Here is a 25,674-nt window from a genome sequence, read left to right on the forward strand (position 1 = left end):
TACCTTGCAAACTGTTGGACCAGATAATGAGCAGATGTTAGCAGCTTCTCCGTGGAGACGGCAAAGACAGTCCAGAGTTAAAAATGCCTGAAAAGGGACTTTCATGTGTTTTCATACGCACTATTCAACCACAACATTCCTGCCAGCGGCCTGATATTGCTCTGACTCCTTCTGACCTATCAGGACACAACAGGGAACCTTCAGAGGTTGTTGGGCTACCTGACAGTTCTTAGGCTTTGAGTTGGCTACAGTCTCAAGGTTACCACCCTGGAGCTGGAGAGCCAGGTTCATGAAGGACTCCTGCAAAATATGGCTCACTTGTAGGTCTGTGGAGGCATCCAAATAATCTTTGAAATCTTTAAAACAGCTTTTGTGTTTGTATATCAAAATTTAGAGAGTTCTGCAAACTATTATTAACTATTAACTATTTAGAATGAAGCTTTTGCTGCTCCCTCAAACTCAAAGTGACAAAGTTCCTGCCCTGCTGCCCTTTTCTGTCACCATGATGTAAATGTGTTATCGCGTTCTAGTGTGTGTGTGTGTGTGTATTGATCGATGCCTTCCAGGGCAGCAGTGCGATTGAAGCATCTTCATCACAAAGTGGTTGTGTGCCCCCTGTGAGCCACAGGGTCATTTTATGCACCGAGCCCCCTCCTCCCTCCTGCAACAGTTGCCCCATCAAACAAGGAAAAGGGGCAAATGTTTTGCTGGCCTTGTGCAGACGGCGGCCTTTAGTGGTTCCTTCATTTGTGCTTTTGAAGGACAAAACCAGAAGAAAGACAGAGCAGGCCTATTTGTTTATGAAGTACCTCTTTCCCTTCACGCTTTTTTTAATCATATAATCATTTAACTAACACAAATACATTAGAGTTGTAGTTGCTTCATTTCCTGGCATTTTCTTTTCTTTTCATTCCATTTAGCAGGTATTGAAAGCTCAAGCTTTTCAATGTAATAATCTGTACTAGATATTTTCCTTCAATTAGTAATTTACAGTCGTCATGGTTAGCAGGAGCTGCCAAAATGGTGACGAAAAGAGTCGTCTGATGGATTCAGGCCGTCTCCGGCTTCATCCGTAATACATGTTGAAGAAAGAAATAGCAGTTGACAAACTGAGAAAATCGGATACCTGAAGACTTTTTGTTGTTCAGGCTCACAGTGAGCACAGATTTCATTTGATATGAGGAGAAAACTAATTACAAACCCGGCGGTAAAGTCGCAGTAACACACTTGACTCTTATCTGGATAAAACAGCAGATGCAGCATCCAGTCGATAGAAGATCTGCATGATGATCCTATGCATCCTCCCTCATGGCTTCTCAGAGAAGACTGATCACTAACCTACTTCTGACTCCTTCAAGTAGAAACAGGTAGAAAATGATTTGGTTGGTGGGGACCATAGCGAGCCAGAATGAAGTCATACATTAATGTAGGGTTGTTTAATACAGCATTCAGATATTTATATTTAATGTCTTAAGACTCAGACACAGAGCCATGACCTCAACCCCACCGGGCATCACTGCTGTGAACTTAGATCTCAGTCAATATGATCAACAGTTCTCATCCTGTGGAGGTGGTGGTGGAGGTAGGCTGTTTCTGCTGGTCAAAGGTCCTGTTTGGACCAATTAGCCAAGTGCCACCATCCAACACATTAGAGGAAAATCTTGATCTGACTACCAGTTTATTGAGGCTAATGGTGCCCACCAGGTCCCTGTCTATGTTAAACTAAAGCAATCAAGATCAAACTAAAACAGACGTAGGTGCAGAAGTTGTCCATTTGTCCACCTCTGTGGACCTGCTGAAGGCCATAAACAGCTGGAAGCCTCTCATCATGACACAGCACAGCAGCATCATTGCAGAGCAGGACTGGGCTGAGGGGCCATCTAAACAAGCCCCAGCATTCAGACGTTTCACCATCGAGATGAACGGGGATCAAAAGACTGGCAGAGGAGGAGGAAGAGGACGTCCCTGAACTCCCTGCCTCAGATCAAAGAGGTTCTGCAGCGGTGAATTGAGAGAGTAGTTGAATCATATTAAAGGAATTTACAGGAAGTTAAATTGTTGTGCCTTTATTTCTGTCTCAAGTTATTTTAGTTAGTCCTCATTAACGCCTCAGGGTGAAACATGAGTTATGTGTGTGTGCGTGTGTGTGTGCATATCCAAACACACGTATGTATATATGGTAGCATGAGTACTCAAGAGTGTGTGCTTGTGCTCGGTCTTAACAGTTTGTAATACCTGAATTTCATCTTAGAATGATTGCATGAAATCACAAAAAAGGAAGAAAATCAAAAACCACTTTGAAAGCCTGCCTGTCCTAAAAATAACCCATAAGCCCAGTAAAATAATGACCCATCTGGCCGCCGTAGTGTCTGAGGCTGGCAAGACAAATGACATCCATTCCTGCTCAGTGCCTTTAATCATTGTGTGATAATTAATGCCACACTCCATTGACCAAACAAATATCTCTGTCAAGGTGCTTGTTGCTGCACAAGTTCTTGTCCTGTTCTCACAGACGAGATAACAAGCCTTGGGTAATTACCTTAAATTTTGTGTAGAGTAGCGTTATTATAGATTGTACACACTGCTGTTGGCAGCTCCATTTGCCCTCTGGTTGGCCATCTCCTTCCCTCCATCCCAGTAAGCAGGTAAAATATGTCATCCCACTAGTACAGTAGTAGTGGCCAAAGACTAATAAAGCCAACGACCTTGTGGGACAGCAGAGGAGATAGATTAAGTTTGCTTTGCCTCTTGCCAGAAGCAGTCCCCACTGTGGGCTTTCTTATCTGGAACTTTACTTAATTACCTGCTTTAATCCTAAAATTCTATAAAATGACCCCTCACCACGAGGAGACGACCTGCTTTAATTAAACAAATGAACATGTCACTTATCTGGCGGAATCGGCGCTGTCGTTTGCCTCGGCAACAGTTAAGGATGCTGCTGATGACGGCGTTATCTTTGACTTTACCCTGGTTTCACAACTCGCAGAAGAAGAATCTGAACTGTATGTGCTACTGTGGAAGATTACAAACAGGCCCATTAAATAAAGCAGACATGTCCGCTTCGTCACACTGTAATCTGATGGGATTCATAATGTAGCCGCACTCCTTATAATGGTCCCAAAAAGCTGCAGAGCCTCAGGCGGCAAAGTCAGAGAGGAGAAAACTAGAGCATGATAAGATAGAGAAAAGGTGCAATAAACAAAGTAAAAACCCAAAATAAGCTAGCAGCTATTCCCAAAGTCACTGACACTGCCCAGCTTGTTTATGGCACTTATAAAACAATATTTTAGAGTGTTCCAAGGATTCATGTTCAATGTGCCTGACCACATTTAATGGGAGAATTGTCAGAGAAGCCATTACAACAGCAGGGGCACACACAGCCCTATTACATATGGCTGCTGGCCGCTAATGTGTATTAGCAGGAGACAGAGGAGGCAAGGTGAAGATAAGTGATTCTACAGTTGCTGGCTAAGTAGGACAAAGGCAGGAGAGAGTGTGTTCACAACAGTAAAGCATAACAAGAGACTTTCTCTCAGTTTAAGCTGCCTATTCTGCACTGGGATGCAATTAAAAGGCTTTTTCTTGCAGCACCCACTTATATCTTTTTACACAGCTGCAATCTGTTTCCACTACACTGAGTGTGGAAATAAAAGAGTCTATCCTGGCCTATCGTTCTAACACCGTGCACTCAAAACACTTACATCCACACTTCCGTTGAAAAGACCACGCCCAGGTAGGGATAAAGCTCAAGGTTGGGATGCCAGTCTGAAAACTCCATCCACCGGACAGAGATGACAGGCAACGTTTCTGCTGTTTAATAATTTAGGGGAGGAGTGAACGGTGCTCCTGGCAAGAACAAGTGAGTTTATTGTGTTTGTCTGTTAGCAGGACTATTCCAAATACTGTGTTTGTGGACTGAAGGGGGGCATCCAGCCCAGCCAAGGAATCCCAAATGCACTGAAAAATGTAGTACCACATGCTTACTGCCAAACACATTAGCTCTCATCCTTTATTTAAACCCTAGTCAAGCTATCTCTGCTACTCCATTCACACAACGGCTCCGTTGAAGGGCTAACGCTGTGCTTGGCCACTCGGCACCAGTGGTGCAGGAGTGTGCTGGTGTTCAGGCAGCGGATGAGGCTCATCAACGTGGTCTTTGACAGTCCCCCTTGAACTCTGTGGGCCTTGTGATAAAGTGGCTTGATGAGTGGGCAATCTCTGCCTGCCAGCCCCCGGTCCAGCCAGGGGAGCTGGTAAGCTGCCATGCTGGAAGGACCGCTCCATACAAACCCAAACATACACACATGTGTAACGACTGTAGGAAAAAGGAGAGCCTTAGCAACAAGAAGGCTGTGTAAATTAATTTCCCCCGGAAGTTTATGGATGTTATTTCAATCCAGTGAATTACTGTTTGTGTCATCTGTGACATTATTTGAAATGTGCGTGTTGCTTCCTGTATACCCACATTTTGGTGGACCAGCGAGTTAACGCATATAAAGGGCAGGTAAGTTGCATGTTAGTGTTTACTATGCAAGAAAACCACAGTGTCGGGCTGTTCAACGATGCTACCCCACAATAAGCTGGCATAGATGCCAAGTGGGACGAAGAAAAGAGCGGACGAGGAAAGATTTGTAAGATATAACCTGCAGCGGCCTCAGAAGATGAATAATCTGAACTTTGTTTCTGACCTGGCGCTGGAATCGACCGCTTTGTTGTCTAACACGTCCTCTTCTTGTTAATCAGGAAGATTTCTGATTAGCAGCATCGCAGTGAAGGTTTCCTTTGGCTCGGTGCGTATGCAGCTGTCACCGGCGTGCAGTGAGATTCCAAACAAGATTACAGGTTTGTGGGTTATTACACCAGCTGATTGCAGCAACATGCCAGATGATTATTCAGGACATGCGAAACGTGGACGAGTAGATTGGACACCGAGTGATGAGATCCGTCTTTCCCTCTGCCTTCATAATTATCACACTCAGTTCTAATTACACGTGTGAAGGTCCAGAGGACAATCGCTGCCGTTCTGAACTGTCTGTTTGCCGAATCGAGATGGAAATGCGGCTGCTAATGAAGGTTACTGCCTAATGTTTGAAAATCCGGAGCGTTGGTTGGCGGAATCACGCTCGCATACGTCGCTGCTTTTCCATTACCAACCAAATATTAAATCTCTCCTCATCCCAGATATAGACATGTATACTCTGTCATAAATGACACCACAGCCAAATAAGACGGAGCTCAATTAAACAGGCGTGTGTGCCCCAGAATTGTCCTTTCGATGACAGTAATTGTTCCTCAAAATCCACATTATTACCAGCCATAAACAGCTGACAGTTAGGACGCGCTGGAGGCCTTCATTAGTAATAGTGATGACTGAGAACACAGTGTGACCTGGGGGTCTTTAAGCAGCCTTGTAATTCTCTCTTAATGAAGCCGATGAATAAGTGATTTGAGACACCCTGCACGAGGAGACTGATCCCCCGTCAGCACGTCTCTGCAGGGTTAGATGGGACCTCAAGGGAGTCTTCTCCTCCTTCGTACTCTCCTCTATCCTCTAATCCCCCTTTCGGCGCCAACCTCCCTCATCTTTATTCGTCTTCCTCACCTGCAGCCCTTCTACCTCAGCCTGACATCTCCACCTCCCTCCCTTCCACCGTCTGGGATCCTCGTCTCCTCCCGAACTTTTTCTTTCCTGAATAGTGGAGGGTGAAAGATAGTGAAAGCCACCATCAGGCAGTGACAGACTGAATCCCTCAAAAACAAGAGGAAAGTGCTGGCATGCCTGCAGCCCTTAAGTTTCAGACACGCTCAGTGTGACAGGTCAATTTCTTTATGATGCTGATTGTTACTTTCCCAGTTATTGTTTTTTTCCCTTCTTTCGATGTGGCTTCAGATGGGAGGTAAAAGTGCAGGCCTCCGAGATCAGGCAATCTTACTTCCCTGGATAGAAAACAAAGATGACAGTAATAAAAAGGAGAACCAATTGCTTTTTCATTCAATTTCCACTGGGAAATCAGGGTGAGAAATAAAGGAGATAAAATAATATAGTTTAAGAAAAAGGGCCTATGGCTTTCCATTCTCAAAGCAAACCACACACAGTATCCGCCAGAGACCGCGGTGATGCTCAGGGTCATCCACATTATTGAAGAGACGGCAGGAGGAGAGAAGCCATGGAGAAACATACAGGATGTAATCCGGAATATCTGAAGAGGACAACGGAATCAAAGTCTCTTCCACTCAAATTCATGTTTTTGAACTCTACCTATATGGGATTAATGTACACATGTGGTATTATGACTGAAATAAGCAGTGCATAGTCACGCCAGCTTTTATACACTTGATCTGTTATTATCATTTCACTATATAATAATATACACTAATAATTGCGTTTGAAAGCATAAAATGAAACTTAATTGAATCATTTTACATCACTAACTTGCAGCTATTCTTCTAAATGAGCTCTTGAATTCCTTCTGCGCCTGTCTTACATGAGTCTGGTTGAATCACACGCAAGTTAAAAAAACCAAAACGCAGCCCCTGAGAAAGGAGGTAAAGCTCCAGAGAGTAGAGAGGGGCACCATCAAAATAGACTTTCTTCCCTAATAAATAAGACAAAGGTGCCGCGACGCTGAGGTCACTAATTAATCATTTCTTATTTTAAATAAGGAATACTAAGGACCACAGCCTGGACTCCATCAAAGACTGGAACTGAAGACTTTAATTTAGCTTCCTTCCATCACTGTTTGGTCAAAGAAAGAGAATCTGTCACCCCAATTTTCTCCTGTTAGATGTAAACGCAGACACGGATGAAAGTCACATCAGATGAGAAAAGTTCCCCCCAGGGTTTACCTGTGGGCCAAACACAGGTATCCAATTATTGCTCCAAACTGCTCTCCAAGGCTGATTTGCGTAGTTAGCATAATTTGGCTCAACCAGCACCTCTACTTTCTTTAGCTTCTTTTTTTTTAACCAGGACATCATTTTGGGCTTCTGCAGTGTTATATTACTCATTACAGGGGCTCATAGTGCAGCCATCTCCGCATGAACATCCAAGCTAATGGGCCACAATAAAGACACCACTGTCTTCATTTTATGGCTCAGTTTTCTAATGGCCTACTTGGCTTTCTTGCATATTCCCCCACAGGAGCCATCGAGGTCTCTTTAAGACCTCTGATATTCTCAGCACACTCTTTCTGCTTCCCTTCCTGACAGCTATAGGCAGCCGGCGGTTGCCCAGAGTCTTTGCCCGCGCCTTTCCTTTTCATTAGCAGTCCGCAGATGCTTAGCTGCTTACAAAATTATGAAGGGCCAAAGCCAACTACCTCCAGATGGGACCCATCTATATTCAGATGAGCTGCTTCCTCACATTCTGACCAATCCCACCCTGATGTCCTACAGTGTTGTCAACAAACATACTGACAAACACAAACACAAGAGAGTACAAACAGATGCACGCATTCAGAGAGGAAAACACTCGTGGTGCGAACACACCCGGGGCCACCCAGGCAAACACACACACACACACACACACACACCAACCGCCGCCTGGCTGGGTGTCATCCTTCTCTCTACAGGGAAACAATAGCTTAGCCGACACTTGGTGGTCTGCGCTGTCGGCCCAAGCGTCTGTTCTGTGCTGTGTGGAAGCCGGTGATGGCTTTTTCCTCTTTTTGTTTTATTTTATGAATAAATTCAGTGATTGACATTTTATCTGTGAGCTCTGCGGATTGATTTTCATTGAGGAAACAAACCTCCGGAAACTGTGCAAACACCAAGGCTGAAAACTGGTGCTGAGCTGCAAAAAAAAAAAAGAGAGAAACTTGGGTTAAGATGTGGAAATGTTTAAACAGAGCCAGTGTGGGTACAAGCTCAGCAGTTTTTAAAGGCTGTAGCTGTAGCACAATATCCTGAGGCGGTTTGTTTATACGGCAGCACTGCTGTCGTCCTCAGGTTGTTCCCACACGCAAAATATTTGGATTGTCCTTCATCGAAACTCAAACCCCAGTCTCCCAACAACTTCCTGCTCCATCAAACTGCTGTAGTGTAGCTTAGCTCATTAATACTTAAAATGAAAACATTATTTCAGGATTTGGTTTAATAATCGATGGTTGCAATGTGTCCACCAATACTTTGTTCCAGGAGATGTTTGAAACAGCTCGTTACAGTTTGTGCAAACACTGGTGCATTTAGCGCAGCCATGTAGCCGTCGCCGGCACAAAGCATCATATTATCAGGTCAATCATCTACATCAGCCTGATAATCAAACTGTCTTCTATCTACACTTGGACCTTTAATTCTGCTCCCGTAATTAAACCACAGGCTTGAATTTTGTGACAATCAAAATCCCCTGAACTTCACACTCCATTTCACTGACGCCCAGAGGCATTCAGGCAGCACGCAGAGGAGCAACCGTTTCAAAACGACAGCCGGGAGAAACTTTTGACACAATAAAAACAAAAACATACGAGGGAAGAGCAGTTTAAGATGCTTGGACAAAGATGCCAAATGAAAAAAGGCTGTGGGCTAATGGAGGTTGAGTCTGAGTCTGTGTGTGTGTGCGTGTGTGTGTGGGACAGCTACCCAAAGAAATTTTATGTATCGGGAAGTGAACAACAAAGTCATTGAGGAGAGGCAAATGCATTTAGAGGACAAGAAGGATTAGTTCAAAGATCCATTTTCATCAGAGAGAGAGAAGGAAAGGAGAGGAGAGCGGGTCTGCGGTTCTGCCGGCTGCAGATACGGACCGCGCTCAGGCTGGAACCTGCAACACGCCACGCCTAACTTAGCTGAGCCATCGCAAACGCACAGTCGAGGGCAGAACGCAGATATCAACCGGTCCTACGCAGCGTCCTAATGTGTCCTGTGAGCGTCTGACAACACGGCTTTGTGGAATGGCTGAGATACCCATAATCCTTTGGTTGGAGTCACAGGTTCAACATTACCCTGGTGCTGAGCACACCCAGAGAGCTTCAAAGAGCTTACGCCCAAACATCCACATCCAAAAACCTCAAGAGAGCGAACTGCACCGCCAGCAGCCTCTTCCGGAGGATGTGGAATGTAAATCCAGGACGGGTCTCTAAAAATACTTGGGAAAGAGTCATAAAATCAGATTGGCTGAAAGCCTCCACCTATAATACTAAAGGCAGTGCCTGACTTACAGTAGAGTAATCAGGGGACCGATGGCTGCGGAAAAACTGCAACGCCTCACCTAGTTCATTATAAGATGACACAACCAATTTGTCCTTCTGCCTGCTGCAATCTACCAAATCTCCCCTGACAAAAGCGTTTAGATTAGAGCTCTTTCAACGGGGCCGCGCTGACATGCATGCCCGGCCTGTAAAGGGGAAATGAACTGCCTTTTAATTCCCCTCCAGGCAAACATAAAAATGTCCAGGTAAGTCATTTGTGAGTTGAATAGTGAGCCGGAAACTAGTCGCTTTAAAAATCCCCTGCCCGCGTTCAAACCGTTTATTAAGTTTTTTTCCCCCCGTGTGGAACAGCACAAACAAACACACACACACACACACGGCACAGGCGCTCAAACACACACACCCTTATCCCCATCTGGAGGATTATTAATCTATTTGTTACATTTTGTCTCATTATTTCTCCCACATAATCCTCTTTAACTTCTTTTTGTCAGCATGCTAATTAGTTTATGGGAACAGTGAAGCTGCGTGTGCCATAGATTGTTCTGACTGGTGTTTCTTCGACTCGCTCGTGCATTCCGTCTTCCTCTGACCCCAGCGTCACCCCCCCCCCCCCCCCACCACCACCACCCCCAACCCCCAGCAAAAAGGGGACAGGAAAGGAGACGCAAGGAGAGGTGTCATTTCGCGGAATAAACCATGGTGTGGTGATCACTTTCGTTGTCGTGCCTGTGAAAAACAACCGCAGCGAGGTTGGAAAGGCAAAGTAATTGTCCCAAAATGTGTCCAGATGGACGCTGCTCCGGATTTTGCCTCAAGTGAATTCACTTTAACATCTCTCTCCAACAGTTCTTCGCTTTCCCGTCCTACAAACACTCACTTAGATTCACACGTCCCTCCATTTCCTCTCAGTGATCTAACTGGTAACAGATAATGAGGTGTGTAGTCCTCTGTGTGTGTGTGTATGTGTGTGTGTGTGTGCCCACGCTCTTTTCTCCTGCACTTGGTTTTAATAAAAGACCTTGTCCATCTCCCTTATCACAGAGACAATGTTTACTTAGAGGGAACATCACGTATATATTTTTTAATCTAAAAATCTTATATGAAACCCATAGGCTGTCTGTCAGATGATTGCTACAGTTCTAACACTCTAAAAATGGGCCGGAGCACGAGGAGGAGCATAGAACATGTCGCAGTTTTATATTAAACATACGAGCAATCACACGGAGAACCAGGCAGCGGGGATAGCAGAATGGGTGTAATAAAGCATATATGACAGAAAAATATCAGGAAATGGATAAACATGGTTATGGAGAGGCAGCGGGGAGCGGAGTCAACGCTTACTTTATTCCCAAGGAGTCCAGAAATTCAGGAGCACACTGAAAATGTTGCAGGATTCCTGACATGGATGGAGTTGCCCGCCTGTTTATTTCCATAATATGACCTTTTTGAATTCTAGCCAGAGGAACATTTGGAGCCAATTAATGTTAAATTTATATGTTCCCCCGATGTTCTCAGTGGTCCCCTCAGCCGTCATAATAAAACGGTAATGTTTGTGTTGTGGAAGTGCCATATTGTGTGTCCGCTCCGTCCTCTGCTGTCCACTAAAACACACCTGCTGCGTCTCCAGTGGCAGCACGGGGCGACTCCAACAGGCAGCGGAGAAGGAATTCAGACACAATTGTGCCATTTTATCACTTTGGAGTGTATAAAAAGGCCCCAAAAGAAGACATGATAAAGTATTTCCTCCATCCCGAGGAGAAGGATGCACTTTTGTTTCCTTTTGGATTTGTGTGCCTCTACCATGCGATTATTGCTGGGATACCATGAGATGTTTCATTTTGAAACTTTTGTGGATTTCTTTTCTTGTTATTGACTGCTGCGCTGTGCTAGGACGCTGCGTTGTTCTCTGCCATTCAGCAAAAATAGAAGTCTTGCCCATTTTGTGCAGAGGGCTGAGGAACAGCACAGTTGGGGGGAGCCAGAACGGATGGAGCCGGAGCTCTCAGACGCAACACAAACACAACTAGGGGCATCCACAGCTTCATCTTCTGTGATGACACACGTTACCGATGTTTAGTTGTCTCTCCAAAGGCACGCTACCAAATACTTATTACGTGCGTGTGTGTCCCTGGCTGACTGAGTCCCCGCCCTGTTGTCAGAGTCACCAGCTCCTGGATTGGATGTAATTTGTACTTGCACAGCATACGAGTAAATTATGTTTCCAATTCGCACATATCTATTTTTAGGGGTAAGAGTGAGTGAAATACTCAAGCCCTAGAGAGACTGTGGAGAAGATGGGGAACATGTCAAGACTTGTGTGACACCATTTCACACTTTGTCTTGATAGCAGCGGTAGGGAAATTGTTGAAACTGTCTGGGATACAAGACAACAAGATCACTGGTTTTAATTCTTCTCCAGCTTCTATGATATCAGATGATGTCTGATTGTTCCTGCTTACATTTGCTCTGCCTGTACTTCCGCACGTGCGTGGGCGGTGGGTATATGTGAAAGATGGCTGATACAGTTGTTGCAGTTAAAGGTCCTTGCTGGCAGATTTCGTGAGGGGACTCTTGGAAATTAATTGTTAGTCGCGGTTTTATTGCTAAAATTACCAGAGCCGATCCTTGTCCTGTTTGCCCTTAATTAACAAGCGTTCCATTCCCTTAATAATTAGCACATCCTGTTAGCCATTTTACATCACTCTTCATTTGTGGACAATTTAAAAGTCTATTATCAAAAGACACGCCACGTGTCTAATTGGACGAAGTGGCTCAAGGGAAGCCAAAGGAAGAGGACGTCTCTGGCCACGCTGGGCACATAGCAGAGGTCTGCAGGTGCTCCCAAACAGCCTTCAGGGGGCCACCATACCCAGTCCTCTCTCTCTTACAGCCTAAACACATGTGCTTGGACCCAGGCGACCAACACGGCCCTGATGGACAGAAAAGGAAATGGAAGCATGTGTTGGGTTACCTGCGGAAGGTTTCCTTTCAGCCCAAAGGAGACCAGGTGAGATGCACAGAAATGAATAAAGAGGCGAGAGAGGGAAAACAGGGAAGGACAGAGATGAGCAGTCAGAAAGCAGGCACCTTGGAGGAGCCTCGCATTTCCTCAGCCATCACCTCCGCCTTAACAAGTGGTGAGAAGCTGGCAGGCCGAAGCTGCGCTGATTGACAGGACAATTACTGCCAACATGCACCCTGACGGAGAGGCAGACGCCTCCGAATAGAATTCCACTGTACACATGCTTACATGGAAGGTTTTGTTTAATAGATAAATAAATGAATATTACCAAAAGACCATCTATCTCTGTGTCCCGCTGTCCATTCATCTGGCTGATTTGCATCAAGCACAGGCTCTCAGAAAGATTTTTTCCCCCTCCATTTCTTTCATTAAAACCAAACCATTTACCCTTGATCAAGGTCGGCTCTCACTTTAGCAGCAACGCTCGGCAACCTGTTTCCTCCACCGCTGAACGTTCATCTGTCAGCTGAGTTTGAGGCCTGAGAGTTATTTTTATCCGCACACCTAACGACTTCTGATAAAGGGCAAAGTTCATTTAAAAAGGCGACAGATATCAGATTATCTTTAATACATTAGACATGGTGTCATTCGTGTCCTAATAAGCCGCAGTCGAGCCAGAATGTTGTTTTAGGGGGATTGTACCACAAATGCGCGTTGAAACGCTGTGATGAAAACACGTATGGAGAGTTAGGGATTCTTTCCCTTCTCTCTTGAAGCATCTGTTACCTGATGCAGCCATCCTGGCCGTTTCCCCACCCCTCGGCGTTCTGGCCCCCAGCAGCTGCACTACCCCACGCTCTCTGACTTTCTAATTAGCTTATTGCAGAAAATAAAGATGCTGGGCAATTCCTTGCTCTAGCGGTCTAACGTCTCTCAAGCCACGGGGAGTGCGGTTGGCAACTATTGCCATCAGGGGGGCTGTTGACTTTGACAATCAACTGCATGGAAATATGTCTGTTCTCTTTCCTCAGTGGTAAAGCTCAAACCGTTGCAGGCTTTTTTCCACAGTGGAGCTAGTTGGTGATCAGAGAAAAAGTTGATTTCCTTTTGATTTCATTCATGACGTGAGTGATAAATGAAACAGGCTTCCTTTCATTTTGGAGCTGTTAAACTGCGCTGATGCTGTTGAACGTCTGTCCTGATGATAGCAAATTAATAGTTTGACATCTCTTTAATGATGTATATGACACACAATACAAGGGGAATATCAAAATGCATCTGCTCATCTCTAATTTGATGAACTCACTCTTCAAAGCCATTTAGTTGTTAATCCAGGATCCCTTACATATCACACATTAAACCTGTGGCAGTGTTTAAATCGGGGGCCCTGTCAGCTCTGATGTCTCCTGGAGTCATGCGAAGCCTGGGTGGGGGGGTGGGGGGGCAGGTAGGAAGTGATAGAGGACAGACCCTTCCACCTGTAGCATAGCCCTTCAGGAGGACTGTAATCTGACAGTTGTCTCTCACTAAGATGCCCGGCTTTGCCAAGGCTGGCCCCGCCTCGGCGGCCTCCAGCGGCAGAAGATGCTGAGGCCCCGGGAATCAAAGCACCTGCACCAGGAGATAAAGGCTTCACCTCCTGGGCTAATACTGATGGTTCCTTTGATAAATACAGACGGGTGGGGTGGGGCGGTGGTGGGGGAGCAATCTTTTCCAGCTCACACTCTCTCATTTTCGGCTCCCTGTCTAACTGTCTCAGTAATCTCTTTCTCCTGCACTTTGTGTTTTTCCTTCTACAGCCTCTTTCAGTCTGTTTCTGCCCCCCCCCCCCCCCCCCCCCCCCTCAACCAAATGCCTTCTTTATCCTGTCCTGTGTGAGTTTGGATCAGACAGGCGAAGCTCTTCACGCTCTGACTTTTTATTTATTCCATATCTGTAACTGTCAAAAAGAAGATTGCTACTTTAGAAGCTGTCGGTGCTTTGTTGTGTTCTCGGAAAGTCAAATAGAGGAGGCTGTGTTAAAAACATCTTGACCACTTTGTGGGGACACAAACAACGTCAGTGGCAGTCTTTGGAGCCCTAGACAGTTGAAAATTGCTCTACAAGTGCATGTGACATGATGGCTCTTAGATGGTGCAGTCCTGAGAGGAGAGTTAAAGCACCTTTAGCTTTGGACAGTAATTGGAGTCCAGCACAACAAAAACGCCACTGGCTATCAATTCAACATACATTTAATAGAGTCAATTACAGAACAACTCAAAAATCTTTAAATTGCTGAATTATTATTGTAAAGTTTATTGAAAATCAAGGCCTGATATGCAAAGTGTATATTATAACCCAAAATTGGGACAAATGAAAACATTGGACGAATGAACTCAGATTACTGGGAGCATTGAGACATATTATGTGATGTAATAGATAGATAGATAGATATGTGATATAATAATAGAGTAGAATAGAAAAAAACAGGAGTAAAGTCTGTATTCCAGCATAGTACTCAAGGAAAATGGACACGATTGCATTCCAGGACTGCTGTTTACTGAGTAGGATACAGTGTATAAAGACGAGTAATTCGACTTTATTATGTGAGTGAAAAGACGGAAGGATGGGACACCATTATTTAAACTATTAAAAGGGCCAATATTTCCCCAGACAGACTGGAGAGATCGATTATGGGATCGGTAGGATAGCTGTGGTGATGTTGCAGCTTCACCATAGCTATCCTATCCTTCACCTGTGACAGAGCTGGACATCTCAGCTGCATCATGTGACTCTGTGCAGCCTCATCGACAGCGGCTCGTCTTTTCCTGTCTACGCTGTTGTGCCCGTTGTCTCTTCCCATTAGCCCGCAAGTGTGGCGCTACAGTATCACTGGTGGGGGTGCTAGACTTGCAGATGCAAACAGCTCAGGATGGCAGATGCTTGGCTTTTCTATGGATGCCCTCCATCAACTGATGACAGATGTCAGGGCTCCTCTTGGATGGCAACACTTCATCATGCTACACTGTTCTCCCTGCTCGCCCCGGTGGACACACCAGCCGGCTTGGCAGACGCAGCTTTCAACCCCACTGCACCAGCCCTCATTCCCTCCTGCCACACCTATTCATTCACACGCATGCACTAATGCACGCACACACACACACACACACACGTACTGCAAGTCTGCATCCATCAGTCAAGCATTATTACATCAGGCAGCCATCATGGATCACACCCAGATGACTCCACTCGGAATGTGTGTATGAGTGTCTCTCATTTGTGTGTGTGTGTGTGTGTGTGTGTGTGTGTGTGTGTGTGTGTGTGTGTGTGTGCTTACCATTTTGGCCTGCTGGTAGACTTGACTACAGGAGCCATACCATCTCTGTACAAGCTTTTGGTCTTGGAGAAATTCACCACATTGAAAATGACTCTCTGAAAATAAATAGAGAACAGTTGGATGAGAAGGAAAAAATGACAGAAAACACACAACACAATTAAAACCAACTGCTTTTTACCTGATGAAGTGTTTTGTGTAAAGTAAAATACTGCACAGCGAAGTTACCAAGCTGTCGTCGTTTGGTAGCGACGGAAGAGTAAATAAATGTCAACGGTACTGTGGGGGAGTCTCAGTAAAATGTAAATCAGGCAGAGGTAAAACACGCCACCATGACCATGGATAACACCAGCGCCACACAGAAGCAAGACATATTAACAATAGAGGGAGGAGATAAGGCGGCTTTAATGTCCTGCAGATGTTCTCGTGTTGCGGCAGCAAAGTTCCCGATAAAAGGCAGCTGCTCCGAGGAGTGCCACCCTCTAATCTGAAACGACATTACGGATCTCCCCAGAGAGACGCTGCCTGGCCCAAAACATTAAGCTTCCCCTGGAGCGCAGAAGACAGCCATGGTGCCTCCACCTCCTCTGGACCGAGGAATTCTTTCTACTCTGAAATAGTGCGGAACCGTCCCTCCCACCTCCGGTGTGCGTGATTAGGATCGAGATGAGCAGGAAAATTTGCAGGTGTAATGCATAAATATCTGTTTTTTTAAAAGTCACATGAATGGCAGCGGTAATAGAGCGCCAGGTAAATGAATCCTATTTGATGGGCTATATCAAATTACCAAATAAGTCCAGGTGGTGGAAGTTTAACTGGGTGCTACTGAAATCCTATTACAGGCTCCCCACCCTCCTTTTCTTCCTCCCTCCCCTCCCCCTCATCTATTTCTCCCTTTTTTTCTGCCTAGCATCAGAGGAATGGGGATTGTGGATTGTGGCAAGCTGATTCAGACTTAGGTAAAATGACATCTAACTGATGTTGAGACTGGCAGCAGGCTCCTGTAGCAGGGAGATAAGACCATTGCTGCTGGCATTTCAATTACACTTTACTGCCCTGCACATCTGTTGCGAGAGCTACTTTTCAGCCTCCCCCCCCCCGGGCAAATACAGCCTTACTCCGACTTTACTGGCTTTCTGACTGCACAGCCTTCGTTCTCATTCTTTATCCACAACAAATTTAGATTGTCTCTCTCCTTCTATTCCCCCTGCCCACTGTCTGTAATCTATTTGTTCGGCCTGTTTAACTCGGTGGGAGCTCAGACTGGACAAGTGACAAGAAGCAGAGCAAATGGGTGTGAAAAAGAAGGCTGAGACGCAGGCAAAAGTGATACGTAATGCAATTGTGGGAGGCAGTGAAGCCCAGGAAAAGGTACTGTAACTGCATTTAGACACACAGCAGGGAGAAAAACAACAGACCGAATAATAATTACACTGATCATTGAAAAATAAGCTAAAATATGGTGGTAAAAAAAGCTGGCAGTGCAGGACAGACAGATGTGAGGACTGGTGGGCTGGATTGCATGTGGTGACAGAATATTTCTATACTCTACTAAAAAGAACTTATTATAACATAAAAAACATACCATAAACCGTAGGATGACACCAAACATGCAGACAACTCAGTCTGTGTGTACCTGATAAAAAAGAAGTGGATTTGTTCTAATAAACATCTATTCACTGTTGCTTTTAACCTACAAGAGGAGATAGAATAGATAGTGTATGTACAGATGGAGGAAGACAGATGCTTCAGTTCTGGCAGCATTTCTAAAATATGAATAAACCCACAAGTAAACATTAGAAAGAAGCTCACACAGTCAAATCATCTCTTGGACTCAAATGACATATATATATATATATATATACCGTAGTAGAATAGTGGAAAAATTAAAATGGTGAGAGCACCAGCGGAGCTGATTTTCTATAGGTTTTAACCCCAGCTTCTTTGTTTGTGCAACGGTTTTGTACTATCACAAAATCTGCCTGGTAAAGAACATTATGATGCATTTATGATGATGTGTGAAGCAAAACTGATTTGTTATTCTGTTTTCCCTAATTAGCACTTATTATAGTAACACAAATACTGTCACATGGCATACTTGACCAATTAACAGATTCTCTCTCTCTCTCTCACACACACACACACAGACACAGGAGCACATACACACACACACACACTTCAAAAAAATCTGAATCAAACAACCTGCTTTGGGGCCAATTCTCTGGATCATTAAATTTCGGACATGGCTCTGTGTGAGTGCGTGTGTGGGTGTGTATGTGTGTGTGGGTGCGTGCGTGGGTGTGTGTGTGTGTTCTATGATGTGCTACTCAGGAAGATTTAATTAGTCTGGGAGCAGTTAGAAGAGATTAACATCCATGCTGTCTGAGCTGTCATGTCCACAGAGCATGTCAAAGTCCTCAGCCATCCCATCACTGCAGGAATCACACACTGGAACAGGTGTTTCTGCTGCGTGGCAATACACACACGTACACAAGCACACACAAACACACTTGACGTGTTTAAGTACTGCTGCCAACACGACAGGAAATGCCATATTCACAAACTTCAATAGGTTACACCTGAATCCGCTTCAGATGACAGAAGCTTACATGGAGGACTCAAATGAACCTTAATGGGGTAATACGTTCACTCACAGCACCAAATATTTCATCTGCATACACTTAATGAGGTAGTTGATCAAACCAATGACTCGAGAAATCACAAATCCTAAATTAACATCAACAATCTGCAAATAAATGATCTTCCTTTGGAAAGGCTTCATGCTGAACATGGACTAAGTGTGACCTGAGCATCAGCGAGACAGGAGAAATCGTCTTTGGAACCGAATTCCAACTGTATTTGGCTGAGGAGTGAGCACTAAAATAGCCCTGCTGCTGCCGCTACAGGATACCGCGGCAACGAGGTCCAAATGCTGTTGTCTGATCTATATTGATCCGGTGTGTGGGTCAGATAGCGTTGCTTCCTGGAAGAAGCCTTGATTAATTATTCAAGAAACTATTCTAAATGTGAAATCCAGGTCTTAAGAGGGGACACTTTCTCCTTCTGATGGTGATAAGAACACAGCCATCCTGGATACTACTCAACATGAGCTGTCTAAAAAAAGACCAAACCCTAAAAAATTTACATTTGGATTTCCTCACAGTATAAAACAGGAGCGGCTGAGCAGATCGGATGTCCGCGGCCATCAGAGGGAACCAGGCTGACGGCTGCTGGCAGCTCTGCCTGTTGGTCTGTTGTTGTCTTTGATCAGCCTGATCACTGATGCATACTGAGCCAGCTACCAACACTAGTGGAGACCACCTGATGTCTCCAGGAGCACATCGCTCTCACACACACACACACACAGATTTAGATATTCTAAAGCACAATTACTTTGACACAATTATTTTCACATGATCTGCTGCAGAAAACAACAGTCTCTACTTTAATAATGCTCAAAATTGCTCAAAAAGTTATGAACACCTGAAAATAAACTATATTAGGGTTTAAAAGGGGCATTAGACTATATGTAATTAGATTGAATGTCTTGTGTATAATGGTGCTAATTTGGGGTCAAGTCATTTGTAGAATCTGTTAGAAATCTTTTGTACTTCCTATTGAAATCTTTTTTGAGCATTAACATAACAGATAGGAAGGCACAACAGTGAAGACCTCCTGATGCTCTGACTTTACAGGAGCGGAGCCTGACAACAGAGAGTGAGGTCACAAACCAATGAAGGTGAGAACCATTAGATGGGAAAACACCGAGGGCCAGCCCGCGTCCCTAGAGGAGAGGACAGAGGTCATGACCTGCTGTGTGAAGGGAGAGAGGAGCACACGTATGACCTTGAGTTACATCTGCTGTACATAACCTGACAGACAGAGTACAGAGTGGCATGCACCTTCTCCTCTTTTTTGTGTCCTGCGTGATGCTGCTGGTGGCAGTTTAGGTCCCTGGTGACTGAACTGAACTGCAGCTGCTGACACAAGGAGAGGGGAGGATCCTATAAACACACATGCACACACACACACACACATCCTGAGATAAACTGACAAAACAACCCTGAAATACTCCGATAGCCATTTGGCTTTTTTGTTTGTACTTAGTCTGAGATGCCCCACGGAAGAGTGAGCTAATATGCTGCGGGAAGTTGTGCAATACCTCGCTATTGATCCGGAGGGCCAAGAGTCCAACTCGCAGATTTTTAAATGTCAGCCCTTAATTTCCTTCACCGTCCTTCAGTGAAAAAGATTTATTCAAAGCAACGCCGCTTCAGAAGATATCAGATCATAGCGTTGACAGTCTTTTAAAAAAGGCTTTTGTTTGGTTTTCGGCATCGGCAGCTTTTCGCCACAGTTTTTCTCTCAATCAAGGAAGCAGTAGCTGCGATGGCCGACCAGTTCAAAGGCAATCTCTGCCTTCCATTGTGAAATGATGTGCAACTGGAATAGCTTCAATTCGGGCTTCGCCTGAGTGGCACCAGTGGCCTCAACACACAAGAATCACACTCGTGCACAAAAACCCCCCAAAAAAACACTTAAACCTTTTATTAAGAATGAATATCTGAGAATTCAATCAACAAACCAGCTGTGAAACCCTGTAGCTAAAGATCATTTCACCCTTTAAAAGGAACCTTTTTCAAATCTCCAAGGCACATCCTGCTATAAAAGCACAGATAGTGTGATTGGAATAACTGAGATCCACATACGTGGGTTGTGATATGCTTGTGTTCCTGCGTGCACTGTGTCTTTTAGTGCTCATATTGATACAAATCATGCACAAGAATTTCTGTGTTACTGCCAGAAAGATCCCTGAAAAATGTCAACTTACATTCTTTAAACCTAAATACACGTTTACGACTGTGAAGCACAGGCTGTTGTCACAATTATAAACATGCAGGTCTGGACAGAATTAATAGAAATATAAAAGAAGAAGCCGTAAGCATCCTGATCTGCAGCATCTGTACAAATTACAGATCTTTTAGGGATTGTATATATTTATTTCATGAAGTAATCATCCCATTTGGTGTTCATTTGTTTGTTTCTTGAAAATCTACCCATGTACCGTCCAGGAGCTGGTTTGAGTCTAAATCGTCTAAATCCTGACCTGGATCCAAGTGTGGACACATCCTCGGGACATGTTTGGATTAAGTCTTAATAACAAGCGTAATCCTCACACATGTAAAAGGTTTGTTTTTGTCGGTGTGGGTGGAGGCTATAGTGACTAGGAAGTGTGTAGACGATGGGCTGTAAGTCCTTCCTGTGCTCCAGCAGCAGCCCTGCCGCTGCCACAGATGCTCACTGAGGGATGAACAGAGCGGCAGTAACGGCCAACTGCTCCTTCTCTTCCTCTCCATGAGCACATTCGTCTCCTCACCTTGTTGTTCTCACCACTTCTGCTTTAAACATGGAAGAGTTAATTTGCACATTCTGCAGGCAGCATCCCTTCCTATTTATCTTTCTTCTTGTTTCCCCCCCTCTCTCCTTCTTTCAGACAGGGCTGTGCTGTCAGGCTCTTTCAGAGCGCTGGGGTTGTCACGAGTGATGGATGACTATCAACCTTCTGCTGTCTTCCACTACGCTCCTGGGAGATTTACAGGCTCGCTGACTACCAGGCATGAAAACCAATCTCTCTTTCTCATTCTTCCCTCCCATCCTCCATCCATACCTCCCTCGCTCCTTCAATCTTGCTTCCAGAATTTCTACATCTCCTCTGTTACCCAAAAAACTTCTATAATCGAGAGATGTGTGCAGAACAATATTGAAATTTGTGTGTGGACACGGGGAAATAATTGCTCTTCTCGGGGGTTATTGTGGAAGTGTCAGAGGGGATAGCGTTGTCACGGTGATGTGCTGCTCTTTGGCAGCCTATCTTGTCCATCTTCATCTTTCACAGTTCTTCTGTTAAAGGAACTCCGTGTGTAACACCTTGACATTTATGTTCCTGATGGTGGTGGCTCTTTTGACACTGAAGAACAAGTGCTGACAGTTTGTTCCCTGATATGGAGTCCATTAATATTGCAGCAGTAGTCTTGTATATAAATGTTTGGAAGCTTTAGATTAAAGAAAATATATTTTAGTCTTGGTACTATTTGGATTTTACTGAGAATATACTACTAATACTACTACTACAACAACAACTACTACTATAACTACTACTTCAACTACTACAACTACTACTTCAACTACTACTTCTACTACTACTACAACTACTACTTCAACTACTACTTTAACTACTACTACAACTACTACTTCAACTACTACTTCAACTACTACTACAACTACTACTATTACTACTACTACTAATAATAGGCTGGAGACCATGTGTTCAGTCCAGTGACAATTTCTTTTTACATTTTGAAATCATCTATGAATTAGAAAATAAAGGGTCTTAAAATTATACTGGCGTTTTGTTCAGCAGCCTCCGTTGAAAACCCATCTGGGAAAAGCCATATTTGCATTCATTTGCAATTCCAGGATAGGGACCATGCTGACTAGTGAGGCATATGTGCACACAGTGCTGACTGTACACTTCCAGAAGGCGCTAAAAGGCATAAATGATATGTAAATGTTATTTAGATTACCATCTAATGGAGTACAATAGAGCGCCATGTCACACTTTATCAAATATTTGGATTAGAAAATGGAGCCCCACCCCCTAACCGGGCTGCATAATGAGCATGTGTCTCTGTTGGTGGGTATGACTCCACACGCGTGCAGGTGATCTTGACTCCATAATGATCCCTGGCCCTGTCAACAGTAACACTCCAGTTCATTGCTGAAAGATGTAAACACATGAACAATGCTTTCATTGACATTTGGCGGGCTCATTAAAATCAGATCACACCTCTCGAGGACAGCTTGAACAGAATTGTTGTTTTCCTTGTGCTTAGACATGGCGCGATGCTTAACCTTTGATTAGATGGGCTTTGCTTGCTTTGTTGCTATCATGTCCTGAATGACAAGGCGGGGCTGTCACCAGTTTCAGCTAAATGACAGCTACTGGTTTGAGATTAGATGGGATTCCATGTGTCTTGAGAAAGCAGGGAAATGTACCATCATGAAAATAACATGGATAGCTTGGAAAAGAAAAATCATGAGCTTACGCAAAGTCAAAGCAGTGTTGGGTGTGAAGGCTTACAATAGACCAAAAGCTATCTTTATGGCTACGCTCAAGTCAAGTCGGGCGTCAGAGTCAATATGGTATTTTTGTTTTCTTGTGAAATCTGCATTAATTAGAAACAGCAACCCTCCCCCGATGAAGCACCTCAAAACTGCCAGAAGCCACAGGGCGAAAAATGAGTCATTTTCAGATGAATAATGGATCTGTGTCTGCAGGAAGAGAAGAGGAATCACAGCAGTGTACTGTAAGTCATTGTAAGTGTCCATGTGGAAATGTGTGTGTGTGTGTGTGTGTGTGTGTGTGTGGAGGAGTCTGAGTGTGTGAGTCTATAAATATGTCCTTGTTGGTCATTTCACTTGACCAGCATGTCCCAGTGCGCCACCACTGACGCTCCCTCTGTCTTTTTCCCCCATATATTGGTGCCACAGCCACCATGCAGACGTGAGACTGAGCTGGCGTGGGGGACAGGCAGAGCAATAAAATCATAAATAAACAGGAGCGTTTTGGGGGGGGTGGGGGTGTTTTGCCACAGTAACTGCTGCCATTTGACCCCAGGCGGTCTGCGGAGGGCAAGCATGATAGATCTGCCCTTCTCTGTCCTACAGCTGTTCACACATCAACAGCAGAAGTTCCAATTAAAATGTTCAAGTGGCGGCATCTTTATCGCTGCTGACACTCCAGAGGCCCATGTGTCACTTCAGGCCTGGATAAGCTGATGAAGGAGACTTGTTGAAGAGTGAGAGGAGGTAGGGAGGTTAATGAGAGTCCAGTACTGCTGGCAGTCTATATTCTCAGCCTCCTGCGCTCCACACTGTTGCCACGGGCTGTCATTCTGACACACTCTGATATAACACATTCAAGCTAATTTGAAGTCTTGCTGAAAACAGAGAACAAAACATGAGGTCAAAAGGGGAAGAAGACTCTGTGTGTGTGTGTGTGTGTGTGTGTGTGTGTGTGTGTGTGTTTAGGGCCAATTTCACAGCAGCTACATGACTGGGGGAGGATGTACGGTAGGTTGAAGGACACCAAGACTCATCGTTGACAGCTTTGCTGTTTCAGCAGAAATGATGACAAAGGTCAATGTTGGAAATGTGCTGGTGGGTCCATGAGGGTCCTCACCCCGCAGCCTTGCAAGACCTATATTTAGTTCGCCCCAGAAGAATATCAATCACTTCCTGCCCTCCACAACTGCCATTTTTACAGTCAGTCAATTTGCCAGATATTTGCTCATGCAGACTTGAGAGCGCACACGACTATACGTGCTCATTTCTGCACAGTTAATTCAGACCTGGTGATCTATAGATTTCACCGCAGCCTTGACCTTTCACCCAAGAGCACCAACACTTAATTACTTTATCTTGTGGGCTTTCTGGGTCAGAGCATGTGTAGTGTCTAAGACATTAGGTGACAGTATTCTTTATTTTTAATCGTGCAAAAAGAAAGAAACCTACTGTGGATCATTGTTGAGACAGATCTTCCCACTTCCATGTCTCCTGCGTTCACCAGGAGCACTCCTCAGTAACTCCTCTGATTGGTTGGATGACCTAACTGATCCTCTTTAGATCAATTTCCCATACAGAAGCTAAATATGATATCTAGAATAACAGTACTGCCCTAATGCATCTCCAAAGCCTAAAACATGTTACATTTTAGCGCTTCCTCTTATCATGGGGTATTTTTCAGCATTCTTAAACCTCTGCATACGTGCTTCGATAGGTCAAGAGCATTTTCTGGGTGACTCTGTGACTGAGTGGCTGTAAAAAAGCAATCTCCTCTGCATGTAGCTCATCAACACACACACACACAGGTTTACATACAAGCATGCACAAGCTAAGAGAACTCACATGCCTCCTTCCAACTGAGACCATTAAAATGTGGCAAAGCATTTTATTACAGTGACTATGCTTTCTGTAAGACACAACTATTTGTTGCATTATGTGTCTGCAAATGATGAAAAAGGATCTAAATTGACAAAGCAGCTACGCTACAGATGAGCACAGGCGAGAAAATAAAGAAAGGAAAAGTAATAGGAGAGTGGCTCAGAGTCACAGGATGAACAATGACATAAATATCCTAATGGTTTGGGAGGAAACGCTGTGGCCATTTCCACAAGGAATCGCTATCACTCTCATAGAGAGGAGGGAAAAGACAGAACGCTGCCCACAATCTATCAGATGCATGATGGATTTAAAATGTGGGGTAACCTCTAAAACATCACACGTAACAAAAAGTGATAGTTTTCCCTCAGTTGACTGATTACAGTCTGATAAGCATAGAAAACACCACACCCATCATCGACTGGCAGCAAAACAGATCAATACAGCCCCACCAGCACACACCAGATAAAGTAACACACATCTGAACAAAAAAGCATGCTTTAATCCAAGAAATGCTACCAATCATACCAACATCAGAAGCAGCCAAGTAAACACGGGAAACTTTAAACAACTTAACAGAACGAAGAAAGATTTGATCAGGAATCTTTTTATCGATGCTTGATTAATGTATGACCCTGTTCTTTGTGAGACAAAATTATGCTTCAGTTCTGTCCGCTCAGCCAAGATTTGTTCAAAAATTCTGATTTATTAAGTGTCTTTGGGCAACAAAAAATGGTAACCTTGGTCAAGTGAAAGATCCTGACAGATCAATCATCTTGAATTTTTCAAAGACATCAGATAGAATATCTGATAAAAAATTCTGCCTCTGCTGGTGTCATGGGCGAGGATTTAAAAAAATATATATTCCCACTGAGACAATGAGACCATACGGGACACTCAGTCAAGCTCTAAATCCCTGTGAATTGGTGCAAGTCACCAATTCCACCTCGAAAGCTTTGGCAGGAATGGGATTCATATGACTGAGGCCACTGGCTTCACCCCTGAGCCCCAGGAAGAAAAGGTGGTCTACAAAGACCGGTGGCAAAATGGACCTCGGCTTGATTAAATGGTCACTGAGTCAGAAAGCAGCACTGATGTGATCTGTGACCTTGTACTGCCCTGGAAAAAAACTTTTTTAAAGAAATGATTAAATGAAAGCACCTTCAAAAGGAGCCTGGAGGGGCCAGAGAGAAGTGGATGGACTGGTGGGAGGGTACAAGGTCCCCACTTAGCAGGAACACTGAAGGAGG

The 25,674-nt window shown here is 44.4% G+C and overlaps 1 protein-coding gene across 1 annotated transcript in view; it reads right to left on the reverse strand.

The window, feature by feature from the left end:
* agbl4 (AGBL carboxypeptidase 4) overlaps positions 1–25,674 on the reverse strand; it is a 180,953-nt gene that overhangs the window by 95,324 nt on the left and 59,955 nt on the right. Inside the window, exon 4 of the mRNA XM_029828419.1 lies at positions 15,428–15,522. Coding sequence (XP_029684279.1) covers positions 15,428–15,522 — 95 coding nt within the window. The remainder of the gene's footprint in view (positions 1–15,427; positions 15,523–25,674) is intronic.

This window comes from Takifugu rubripes, chromosome 20 (genome assembly GCF_901000725.2).
Source record: "Takifugu rubripes chromosome 20, fTakRub1.2, whole genome shotgun sequence".
Taxonomy (NCBI): domain Eukaryota; kingdom Metazoa; phylum Chordata; class Actinopteri; order Tetraodontiformes; family Tetraodontidae; genus Takifugu; species Takifugu rubripes.